The sequence below is a fragment of the Lepus europaeus genome, chromosome 12 (genome assembly GCF_033115175.1).
Source record: "Lepus europaeus isolate LE1 chromosome 12, mLepTim1.pri, whole genome shotgun sequence".
Taxonomy (NCBI): domain Eukaryota; kingdom Metazoa; phylum Chordata; class Mammalia; order Lagomorpha; family Leporidae; genus Lepus; species Lepus europaeus.
Window position 1 is genome coordinate 12,053,724 of NC_084838.1, and position 12,635 is coordinate 12,066,358.

Consider the following 12,635-nt stretch of genomic DNA (forward strand, 5'->3'; position numbering starts at 1 on the left):
CAGCTCCTTGAAGGAAGCACCACGGAGGTGGGGGCCGGGTGGGCTTTGGAGGAAAGAACATGGCGGTGAAAGGGCTCTGCACAGGCGGGGAGGAGGCAGCAAGGACCCGGGGGGCTGGAAATGGGTACAGAACAGGGAGCCAAAGTTGGCTCAGCTTTGCAGGAGGACACCAAGACTGAGACAGGACAGCCTCAGCCACTCGGGGTCACAGCAGTCGTGGCCCAAAAAGGGCTGGACAAGGGCAGTGGACGCAGCGGGGAGAACCCAAGACCAGCCCCGGGCCTGAGATGTGCCCCGGCAGGCCGAGGTCAGGTCTTGGCACTCAGCCACACCTGGCTGCCTCTCACTGTGACTCGGCTCCCTCTTCCCCAGCTGAGGCCACCATGGGCTGTGCTGGGCCTGCGCGCACGGCCCAGGGCTCCCGACACACCCTGCGGCTCTTACCCAGAGAGATCGCTCTCCATCACCATCTTCTGCAGCCCAGCTGAGATGCTGCTGCCGCCAGAGCCTGGCGTGGAAGCCAGGTCGTTGGTCCCCACGAGCTGCCCACTGCCTGGGGTGCTCAGTGCTGTGTGGACATCCCTCAGGATGCGAGGTAGGGGGCCCAGTTTGGCCACAATGCCCTGCAGAGACACAGCAAGAGGGAGGTGTGAGCTGCAGTGGCCGACTCATTTGAAAACCAGCAAGGAGCCTGTCAAACGCAGATCCCTGGCCCTCAGAGGCAGCGAGTCCGGAGGCAAGGCCCACAGGGAGAGATGCTGACCTAGCCCAAGCCCCCCTACCCTAGTGTCCTCACAGAAAGGAAAAGTCCGTGTGGAATCCCAGATCCGCCCATGCTGACACTTCTCCTTCTAGGAGGCTTCTATGACAGCCTCATCCTCACCACCTACCTAACAAGGTGGGCTGGGCCTGGTTCTCTTCCACACCTGAGCCCCAGTGGAGATGGTCCTGGCATAGGGCAGGCACCAGAGGGTGCTGGTTGGACAGGGGCAGTGCCTGGGCCCAAGGGAACCCCACTGTCACCACTTAGACAAGCTGCTGGGAATTCTGGGCGTGGGACTCAGGACGGGCGGCTGCTGCCCCTGCGCACGCGCAGGCTTCCCCGGGGGCCTCTGTGCGACAGCACAGACCTAACGGCCGATCTCAAAGCCCTGCCGATGCTGGCTGCCCCCGTGCAGCAGTGCTCAGTGCTCTCGCGCTCCCTGCCTGCCCGTGCAGATCCCGGGAGTGGCGGCAGCGTCAGTGAGTGGTACTGCCTGCACGCGGGGGCTCGCAGGGGCTCCTTTGCATTTCCCACTGCTGTCTCTCTCAGGCAAATGAGCAAAAATGCCTGTCGTGGACGACAACAACATGCGTTGTCAGTGGAAAGCCGGGTGAACCTCAGTATCCATGGTGAGATAAACCACGGCAGGCGGTGGCTGTTCAGCCCCCACAGTGTGGTGCGCGTGGGCACATGGCCACAACGGGGTCAGCCACAACAGTGCACACGGGAAGTTCTCACTTAGAACAAAAGAGGACAGCAACTCCGCACCACACACACAGAGCGAGTCCAGAGGCTGCACACCACAGCACTCTGCGTGCCCACCCCAGGGGCCAGGGCCGGGAGGCCTCCCTGCTCCCCTCCAGCATGAATTCCCTTTGTGAGGCGATGAGTGCCCTGGGCCTCTGGGAAGCAACAGGGCCCCGGCAAGTGGTTCCTGGCAGGCACAGTGCTAAACGCCCAGAACTCGCTCGCTGTAAGGGCCGCGATCGCCAGGGATCAGTGGAAGCCACTTCAGGGGGCTGCAGTGTTGTCGGACAAATCTAGGGAATGACCTTGTCCAGTGATGGCTGGGTCTGCAACGGCCTGCCTGACCCGTGGAGGTACAGGGTCTTCAGAGTGGCTCTCTGTCATATGAGTGGCTTCAATGTCCAGGGCAAGTCTGATCACGCCTCTCACAAGCATGCAGGCAGCGAGAGCACCTTCATGAGTGGAGCCCACCCAATCAAGCCTGTGTGCAGTAGGCACAGCCTCCAGCCCCAGCCCCCACAGTCGGGCGGCCCTGGAAGGCAAGGTAAACAAACATGGGAGCCCACAGAGGCCCAGTGCGTCCCAGCTGGGCCTGATCACGCCACATAGGCACACCTGTGACCTCCTGGTCACTCTGGGAGGAGCCCTGCCTCTGCCCCGCGCCGACAGGCACCTGCTCCAGCTGGCTGACGGCCTCCCAGAGCAGCGAGTGCAGACTGGAGAGCTCGCGGCCCAGGTCGATGTAGCCCTCGAAGCCGGCGGTGTTGGAGATGGTCTCGGGGTTGGAGATCTCCAAAAGGAAGCGCTGCATGTTGGTCCACTCGTGCTCCAGGAACTGGTTCATGAAGGACATGTACTCCTCCTTGCTGCCGAACCTGGAACGAGGGCCCTGAGGGGTGAGGCCCCTGCTCGGAGATGCACTCCGCTCAGCTCCCATCCCAGGGCCCCCCTTCCTCATGGTCAAGTCCAGGGACCTTTCCCCAGGTCTTTCATCTCAAGACCTGGGATGTCCCACGTCTCCCCACACTGCCCATCACGGTCTCCTTCCTCGTTTCTCCAACTTCAGTGCCCTGGCGGGCAGAGGATCCTCAGATCCCCGCGTGGACCAGGTCTCTGCTGAGCTTTCAGATGTGTGGGTCCACAGGCGTCTTCCCTGGGAGTCCTGGCTCGGGCTGACCACGCCTCAAAGTCACCACTGTCACCCAAACCCACGCAGTGCTCCTGGGATCCCGATCCTGGCAGACACCCACCATCCACTCAGGTTCTCGAGCCGAAACTCTGGTGGTTGTCAACCGCCTCCTCTCTTCACCCATAGACAGCAAGGCCTGCTGGCTTTCTCTTCCAACCGCTGCCCCCTGCGCCAGCCCCCTCACTGCCACTTCTGCTGGGTATGCCGTGTCCTCCTCCCGGGTATGCCAGCAAGGCGATCTCTCCAGGATCCAGAACAGATGAGGGTCATTCTGTCCCTTATTTAAAACCTTTTTTTAAAAGGTTTATTTATTTGAAAGGCAGAGTTAAAGAGAGAGAGGGAGAGACAAATCGAGAGAGGGGTCTTCCATCCGCTGGTTCACTCCCCAAATGGCTGCAATGACCAGGGCTGAGCCAGATTGACGCCAGGAGCTTCCTCCCAGTCTCCTACACGGTGCAGGGGCCCAAGCACTTGAGCCATTTCCGCTCTTTCCCAGGCACGTCAGTAGTGAGCTGGATCAGAAGTGGAGTATCCAGGACTCGAGCCAACACCCACATGGGATGCTGGCTTAGCATACAGATTTACCCACTGGAGCCACAAAGCCGGCCCTTATTTAACTTGATGGGGCCAGTGTTGTGGTGCAATTGATTAAGCCACTTGTGATGTCAGCATCCCATATCAGAGCGCCAGTTCGAGTCCCGGCTACTCCACTTCCTACCCAACTCCCTGCTATTGCGCTTGGGAAGGCAGCAGAAGATGGCCCAAGCACTTGGGCCTCTGTCCCCTATGTGGGAGAGCCAGGTGAAGTTCCAGACTCCTGGCTTCAGCCTGACCCAGGCCCAGCTGTTGCGGCCATTTGGGTTTGAACCACAGGCTGGAAGATCTCTCTCTCTCTCTCTCTGCCTCTCCAATAGCAAACCTCTGGTGGCTCCCACTGCCCCTTCTGGCCTTCAGGTCCCTACTGTCCTCCTGGTCTCACCTCCCACACTGCCTGGCGCTCGGAGCACCAGGAATCTACCAGGCCGTGGCCAGCCCCTGCTCCCACTGCCCTTCCTTGGGCCAGATGAATGCCCTTATTTTGACACGAAGCTGGGGACCTCATCACCCAAGAGGCCACCCATCTCCCCTCCCCAGAACTCAGGGCCCTCCTGAGAGACGAGGAGTTGATCTCTGGTACTGCCCTGTGCTTACTCAACAGGTCTCCCCAGCTAACATGCTGAGCTCGGGAGGCTGGGCCCACGGCTGCCACACCAAGCCCAGCACAGACAGCCCCAACCATACTTTATGAATGGATGACAGTAAGATGACTCGGTCCCTCCACTTCTACCTGCTTCTCTAAGGATGCAGCTGAAGATGCCAGATCAAAGACATCCTGACAGCGTTAACCAGGACGGTGTGAAGCAGCCCCCGTGCCTAACCACAGGGACCATGTTAAGGGAATGCAGCCATGAATATCAGGCATTCATTGCAAAACGGGGCTTATGAATGTTCAGGCAAATGGGAGGAACCCGGGGTTCATTCAAAAAAGCAGAAGGAAAACCAGCTGGTCTTCTCACCTTTGAAACTTAAGGAGATGTGGCAATATGGCAGGCATTTCTAACGGGGGGGACGGGGTGCAGAAGGCTTTGTTCGACAAGAGGAGGAGAGGAAGAGAAAAGGCGGAAGCACCACAGGGCCCTGCGGACTCCAGCCCTGCTCGGCCTGCAATGGCTGAGGCACTCACTTGGCGAAGTTGGCCAGGTTCTGGGTGACCTTGGCGATAAGGGTGAGGGTGCGGGCGGTGCGGTCATCGGGGTACTCCTGCAGCAGGTTGAAGAGCGAGGGGGACATGATGGCAGGGCAGAGGAAGCGCAGGAAGAGGGAGGCACTGATGAGCCGCTCGCTGATATCCGGCCGGCCGCGACTGCTGCACTCCTGCCGCCACGAGGCAAACACCTCTTTCAGTTCCCGTGGGAAGACGCTGTGTCGGGACAGATAGGGTGGGTCCAGTGGTCAGGCAGGGGCCCGGGACGGGAGCGGACAGAGCAGGGGCCTGGGTCTGGGTCAGAGGAGCTCCGCACAACCTCGGCTTCACCTCGACAGCTCTGTGAGGTCAAGGTCAGCCCTGCCACCTGGGCACAGGTGCCTGTTCCTCAGGCAGACAGCCCATCCATCCACCCATCCCACCCCATTCCACCCACCCATCTTGAGGGCTGCTGAGGTAGCTGAGGCAGTGCAGGGTGGGCACAAAGAAAGGGCTTGGGAAGCAGGAGGGGCAGGGAGACGCAGGCCCCCGTCACTGCGGTGGGCTCTCAGGGAAGGGGCCCAGTGGGATGGCAGAGGCGGCACGGGGAGCTGAGTCCATCTTCACCAGAGCCAACCACCAGGCCAGTGCTGAACTGCCTCACCTGCTCCTGCCCTGGCCCTTCCCACCTGCCCCGGGCTGGACTCTTCTTTTAACACGAACAGCAGGGATCTACGTCTAGAGGGCAGTCAGGCAAAGACAGCAGGCGCCGTCCCGCGGGCTCCCCTCACTGATTTCCGACACTCACTCCCTTCGCCTGAATGGCATCACAGGAATCTAGGGCTTTCTGCAGAGCTCATAACGACAAGGAAGAGTGGCACCACGGGGTGAGAATACAGCCCTCCAACCCTGGATGGAGAAGGAAACGCAGGCAGTGACTCCCTCTGGGTGACACAGTGGGCGGAGCTGCTCCACCAGCATCCAGCCGGCCACCTTCAGTCCCCACCTGGCCAACCTGTAAGTGGTCTTCCAGCTTGTCACCTCCTCCCTGTGGCAGGCCAGACCCTAGTGCCCCCAGGGCCCCAGTCTATGACTAGCTCTGTCCCAAGTTCAGGGTGATCTGTCCGAGACCCCCGTCCGCTGTAGGCTTCAGTTTCCTTTTCCTTTAAACTGGGAGCAAGGCGTGTCCTGCCAAGCTCATGGAGAGGGCCCTGAGAGGAATGACTAACCCGCAGCGACCCCAGCAAGCCCAGCGGCCAGCTCGGCCGGCTCTCTGGCAATGGACGCTGGCCGAATCCACGAGAGCCATGAGGGTGAGTGACCTGCAGCCCTGGCTCTGCGGTGCCTGGCACAGGACTCGGCAGGGGGCAGGCCCTGCGAGGTGGCTGCTGTGGATGGTCCTGTCCAGAACACAGGGGCCTCTGACCGAGGCCAAAGAGAGGAAATGGAAAGTCCTTGTCCACAGGTACGTTTTCCTGTTTCCCACACCCAGCCCCATCTCTGGAACAGGAGGGCAGAGGGTGAAGGCACAGCACGACTGGGGGTTAGCAGTGCGTTCCCGGAGAGCTCAAGGCTCCCTGGCTGCCCCCTATCTTGGGCCCAGGGCCATGGAAAGCCACACCTTTCTGGACCAGCCCAAGATGCCCCACTGGTCCCAGTGAGCTGTTACCCTCCCGGCCCTGGCTGTGCCCTCTGCCTCCACGTGCCTGGCCCCGAGCTGGTACCCTGCAGGGGCAGATTCACACACACACGTGATCCCACTCTGATGGGATCAGGCAGGGACAGAGGGCTCCAGGAGGGGTGAGTCAACCCCCTCTGGGGACATCAAAGAGGGCCACAGACCTGAGCAGCTCTAAGGGCTTAGGGCAAGAAGTATAGAAGTGTAGAAGTGTGTAGGTCAGGGAGGCCTGTGCCGTCACAAACCCAGTCCTTTCCTCTCTGTGTCCCCCGCTCCCAGGAAGAGGCCCAGCCAGGGCTCAGGCACCCACACGTGTCCCTGCTGGGCCCTGTTACAAGCCTGTGATGTGAGTGCCGTAACTCCCAGGGACAGGTGAGGAGGAGTCTCAGGTTCAGCCACCCACCTGCCCCAAGGGGTGGCCTTGTCCATGTGGCGCTGTGTGGCGGCTCAAGCACCTACAACAGCATCTGCATGTGGAGGGTCCCCGCTAACCAACACGCAGATTGACAGCCCCGGCCAGCTACAGTAACCCTGCAACAACCAGGTGCTGGGGGCATTCGGGAACACTGCTCTGTGCCTGACAACCAGTTACTCGGGGGCTCAGGCGGTTGATGAAGTCGGACCCCCCAGCTCGCTCTCTGTGGGTTCCGACACTGGGGTGCAGGGGCCAGCACTCACCAGTAGGAGTTGATGATCTTGCAGAAGGCCAGCTCACAGCACATCTTGAGGTTGCCCTGGTGCTCAGGCAGGTCGGCGGCAGAACACTTGCTGGGGTCCACTTCACAGTTCTCATCCGACTCGTACAGTGCTTTGATGAACTCACCTGGGGCCGAGCGGGCAGGGAAGGGGCGGTGAGGGCCGGATGGGCACAGCCCCGCCCCCTGCCCAGGTGCCGGCCCATGTCCCCTGTACCTAGGGCATCCTGCAGGTACTTCTGGCCCACGAGCTTGAGGTACTCCTCGATGGCCTTGGTGGCCAGTGTGTTCTCCCGGAAGATGAGGTGCTCGTTGTCCCCACAGCGGTCCACCTCTGACATCATCAGGTCGGTCAGAAAGTCCTGGGAGGCAGGAAGTACGCAGAGCAGGGCCTGAGCCAGCCTGGCAGGCAGGACCTGGGAATTCCAAACCCGGCCAGAGGAGGCGCCCTACTTTTCAAGGCTGCCAGCGTCCAGAGAGGTAGAATGCCCACCCTGGGGGCTGCTAGGGAGAGTGAGCACGGGAGGGAAGCCTGGGGAGGGGCCTTCAGCTGGTGACATCCGAGCTGGGCTCAGGACTGGAGAGGCAGGCCTGGGTAACAGCATGCCACACACAGTCAAGACCCTCCCACCATCACGGCCAGACCAACTGGACTCAACCTCTGCTGAGCCATGACCAGGTCTGGCTGGGTGACCAGACCGTGGCCCTCCCCGACATCAGTGCCAAAGAGGATGAGTGGGGCTGCCAGGACCCGCCTGTGCCCCTGGGGGAGCCACACCACAGCCGCGCTCCAGACCCTCCCGTGACGGAGTACATTTCCTCCTGCTGCTCCACCATGGCCCCTGCTCAAGCCTGAGGCCTCCCCGGCCCAGGGAGAAACTTTCCTGAGAGGCGGGTCCCCTAAAGGAGTGCAGGGGCCAGCACGGACCAGTAAGCGTTGAAAGGGGGAGGGTGAAAGTTGAGAGGGGAGAGCAAGGCACAGAACAGGGCCACAGGGCTCCCTGGGGCAAGGTTGGGCCCAAGTCTCGCTTCCCAGGCCCTGTCACTCCCGGATAGCATGGGGAGGGGGGAGGGGCAGGGGGAGTCTAGGACCTGACTCTGAAAAGCCGCAGCCCAGGCAAGCAGAGCCTGGGACAGGACAGGCTGCCCGCTCGCCGCCGCTCCAGCTGCCCTCGTGGGGCTTCCAGCCTCTCGCAAAGGTTCCCAAGTGTTCCAGAGACAGGGACTCAGGTGCACAGCACCCAGTGGCGTGGGTGTCCACCTTCTACTCCCCTCCCCTACAGAGGCCACGAGAGCTCGGGCAGCCTCTTGCCTCAGACAACTTCAGATCTGGACCTGCTTCCAGCCCTGCAGACCAGGCATTGGAAGATGAGACCCAGCAGCAGAACAAGACAGCACCTATGCTGCCTCCCTCGCTCCTCCTCTGGGAGCCACAGGCTTCCTCAATCCACTCCATTTCTCACAACCCATGCATCATTGCCCAGTGAAGGACAGGGTAGGTAGAGCTGGCCTAAATGGCAGCCTTGCCGGTCAAGTGCAAAGGCTGTGGTGGGGGAGGAGATGGTCCACCAGAAAGCAGTACCCTTGCCCACTCCCATGGAGCCACGGGGGCAAGTTCCTCTCCCAGTCCTGCACCTGTCTCACACCACCAGTGTAGCAGGTGGGGGTGCCGCTGAGGGCCTGTAGAAGGCCAAGGAACTTCCAGCCATGGCTTCTCTGTCGGGACCTCAAAGGACTCACTTGCCCCTGGGCTGTACCCTGGGGTCCTCAAGCCAAGTTCCCAACCTGTGCCTGACCAGCCCTTGGCTAAGAGCTCAGGACCCAGACCCAGGGCAGTGCCCTACCCCAACATGTATGCCACTCTCAAACCACACCACCGACCAGAGAGCCGAGGCCCAGCTCCTTAGCTCAACTCAGGAGGCCTTACCCACCTCGCAGAGGCCTTAGGTGCAGCCCCCTTCCTCCGCCCACTTCCTCCCAAGGCCAAGGCACTGTGAAGAAGGGAGGTCCACCTGTGAGGCCTTCAGGAGCCACATTCCACTGAGCTGGGTAGGTGGGAGACGGCACATCTAGGGCACCCCAGGCCAGCAGTGAAAGGGGAGAGGAGGTGGGCGGGGGGTGGAGACACAGGAGGGCCTGCCAGAGTGGCTGTCAGACTATCTCCGTGTTCCTGTGGGCCTCGGGCTGGCTGCCTACCTGGGTGAATGTGGGGAGGCTGTCAGCTGGTGCACCACCTGCTGGGAATGTCTGCCACACTGGGTGTGTGCTGGGATGGGGGGGCAGAGGCTGGTCACGAGGCCAGTGGGTGGTGGGGCCGGGGTGTGCTGGGGGAGCCCAGTTACACACCCTGCACCCCTGGGGCCGAGAGGGAGGCAGCTGAAGGCTCCACTCATGCCTCAGGAGTCAGACCCAACTGTGCTGGGAGACAAAGCCTGCCCAGTGGTAGAAGCCCTCCCTGGGAGCCAGGGCCTGCACGCACCTTCACCTTGCCCGTGCTCTGCAGGATGTGCACCAGGGCGGACGCCATCTCCTCCTTGGTCTTGGCGCTGAGGATGGGCTCCAGGGCGGCGCACAGCCCCAGGTAGTGGTTGGTGATGTGCTCGGCAAACTCCTTGTACATCTCCATGGGCAGGATGGTGATGGTCTGGTAGCGGGCCTTGATGCGGATCATGGGCCCGGGGCCCTTGCCGCCCTTGGGGTTGGGCGTCACCACCGGGTACCACTTCTCCACGAACTGCCGCCCGGCCACCGAGGCAGCGGGCAGGCTCACCAGGCCCAGGTAGCTGTTGCGTTCCTTCTTCTTCTTCTTGTCAGTCTCCCGGTACAGGTGGACGGTGACCGTGCGCAGGGGCGGCAGGTTGTGGAACTCGAAGTGCTCGCCCCAGAAGACATTGTCCGTCTTGAGCTTGCCCGTGGTCCGGGCATACAGCACGTCGTCCAGGCACAGCTCGCACAGGTACTTCTTCTTGGCCGGCAGGTCCTTGGCCTCGATCACCCACAGCTTAAGCACATGCTCCACGCGCCGGCTGTTGTCCTGCGCATGCACAAAGGCCCGGGCATCAGATGTGGGAAGTCTTCAAGTCAGGTGTGGGGAGGGGGGAGGCAGGAGGCGACCGACACAGGCTGGATCTCTAGTCTAGTCTGCCTCCCACGGGTGCTGACCTGGGGTAGGTCACTCAACCGGAGCCTCAGTTTGCATTTCTACCAAATGAGAATATAAACTCCGCCCCACGGAGTGAGAGACTGAGCACGCTGCCTGGCCCATCTCAGGTTACCAGGCCACGACTACCTCCTTACTTGGCTGGGCTGTAAAGTAACTTAAGAGGTGACCATTGCTAAGGCCCCTTCCTCAGTGACGTCACAGTGACCAGGACTTGGCCTAGGCCCTCAAGCCAGCTGGGGAAACAGATACAGATGCAGGGATGACCTCTGGGGGCCCACAACCTGATACGAGAGCCCAGGGTCCCCCTCTGTGGGGATACAGAGGAGCGCACCAACCCAGACCAGGGTGCTTGTCTTGGAGGAGACGCAGACGTCTCAGGCGGGATGAGATGGCCCAGCAGTTAGGAACAAGTGGGCACAAGGGCTCCAGGCAGAAGGGCTGCAGGGCCAGCTCCTCCTCCAGCACAGCCTCCTCCACATGTAGCTTCATGAACACAAGCCCAGAGCCTGGCCCAGCCTGGCCAAGTCAATCTCCTCGTTCAGGGCGCAGTAATACTGCCCACGCCGGCTGCTCCCATGCCAGCCCTCGCCCTCCTGCTGCCTCGTGTCTGACTGACCTCCATCCCCCGTGCTTTGGCAAGAGAGGCACAGAACTACCTTGTTGGGGTGCACCGCTCGCCGCAGGTTCTCCATCCACTTATCCCGCTCGGCTGCTGACCGGCAGGAAAAGCACTTGCTTCCCGATGACGTGGTCACCTGTGGGGCCAGGCAGGATGGCGTTAGAGGGAAAGGGACCATGCAAGGCTGAGTGGCGACAGAAGACCTCAGGGGACTGTGGTCTCCACTGTGGCCTCAGGTAGGAGGCAGGACAAGGCCCTTGTTACCCCCTCAAGGTCACGTCCTGTAGGCGGTACACTGAGACCCAGGACCCGGAGCAAGCCAGCAGCAGGACGGTGGCCCCACCTGCAGCGTCAGGCTCCTGCTCCCAGCTCCTCACCCCTGCCTCGGCGTCCTTTGGTCCAAACAGGAGAGCAGTTCCTGACCCCAACCTGCCTGTCCCTGAGACGGCGGGAGAGAAGGAACAGGGGCCCTGCCGGGTCACAGGGCAACGTGCAGCCCAAGGGGAGCTCAACTAAGGACACACGCACGGGGAGGTACAACAGGCACCTCAGCTGACCTTGTCGGAGGGTTCTCACTGGCCAAGCAACAGTGACGACGAGGGGACCTGAAGCCTAACGCAAAGCTGGCCTGCAGAGACGCCAACTGGGCTGTTCGGGTGCGCCGTGGGGTCACCCTGCCCGGAACCTGTACCCTCCCCTCCCTGCCTGCCTCTGACTCATCTCCCTGCCCCAGCTTGAATGTCTCTCCCAGGTGAGGGAGCCTGGCCCAGGCTGCTTCTGCAAGTCCCCACTGCCCTCGACACCAGGCCCAGGGCTCTCCTGGGGAAACCAGACTCCTTACGCCGCACCTGCACACCCACAGCACCCCTGCTGTGAACGGGCGGGCAGGCGTGTCTCAGGCCGGCCCCAGCAAGGAGGTAAGAACCCAGATGAAGCCTGGCTTGGCCAGGAAGCCTGAACCAGAAAGGTCAGCCAGCGGGCACGGGTATGGGATAGATGCCACCAGGCCAGGGGTGCCAGGATGTTGATATGCTAGTCCCCCAAAGGCTGCTCCTCTTTCTACCAGAGGTCCCCAAACTGTGGGTGAGTGTGGAGCGGGGGTAATTGTCCCAGAAATAGGAAGATGACGGGAGGGGCTGGAGAAGTAAGCAAGAGCTCCCAGGAACACTGCTGGGCGACATCTGACAGCTTCTTGCCCTGCTAGGCCTGGTTCGCTACCTCCCGGGTTGGACCACACGGCAATCCCAGGTAACACCCTGCCCTGGCTGGGTCAGAGAACAGGAGGAGCCCCCACTCTCCCGTACGGACTTTGGAGCGGGGGCAAACAGGGTCTAAGGTACAGGCTCTGGGGCTAAGCAGCTCCACACGGGCTTTCTTCACTCACGCTCACCCACTGGAGCCAGCGGCTCCACGGGCCAGCATGGAGAACAGCTGCTGGTCCATTTCCACACATCCCGGCCTCCGCAGCCCCAGCCCCAGCCCCAGCCCCAGCTGCACTGGGAACCAAAAACCACTAAGAGACCCCAGCCACTGTCCCCCGGAGCGGTGGAGAGGCGCAGCAGCATCGCAACCACCCTGTGCGGGGAGACCCACCTCGAAGCAGTAGTCCTGGCCTAGGATGCTGCTGTGCACCGGCTTGATGACCACCTCCTCCTCCATGCTGAGGTCCAGCGCCTCCACCGCACTGCTGGGGCTGAGCAGGGACTCGTGGGAGCGAGACTCCTTCAGCCTGGGCATCAGATGGGACCTGGGGAGGTGGGCATTGGGAGTGTCAGGTGAGGACTGCCCCAGCCACAGCCAAGCTCGCGCCACTCCCCAGCCCTACCCACCCCGTCCCTGTCCCCTCTCCCCTCCCCAGAGGCAGGGGCTCTCCCCTCAGTCTGTCCTCCCTTCTGTTTTAAGACAGATTGGGGGTGGAGGGAAGCCACACCGAAGAGCTGGCTGGATGCAGAGCCTACAGGGCTCTGGCCCTTTCCCACTTCCTCTCCCTTTTGCCCTGGCCCCGTTCAAAACCAAAGTGTTCACCGTGTCCCGGCACCTCTCCAGGGCACCACCGTC

At 61.8% G+C, this 12,635-nt stretch overlaps 1 protein-coding gene across 1 annotated transcript in view; it reads right to left on the reverse strand.

The window, feature by feature from the left end:
- DAB2IP (DAB2 interacting protein) overlaps positions 1 to 12,635 on the reverse strand; it is a 111,973-nt gene that overhangs the window by 10,391 nt on the left and 88,947 nt on the right. Inside the window, 8 exon segments of the mRNA XM_062207631.1 lie at positions 445 to 623; positions 2,184 to 2,385; positions 4,423 to 4,659; positions 6,779 to 6,923; positions 7,013 to 7,157; positions 9,275 to 9,829; positions 10,615 to 10,713; positions 12,171 to 12,324. Coding sequence (XP_062063615.1) covers positions 445 to 623; positions 2,184 to 2,385; positions 4,423 to 4,659; positions 6,779 to 6,923; positions 7,013 to 7,157; positions 9,275 to 9,829; positions 10,615 to 10,713; positions 12,171 to 12,324 — 1,716 coding nt within the window.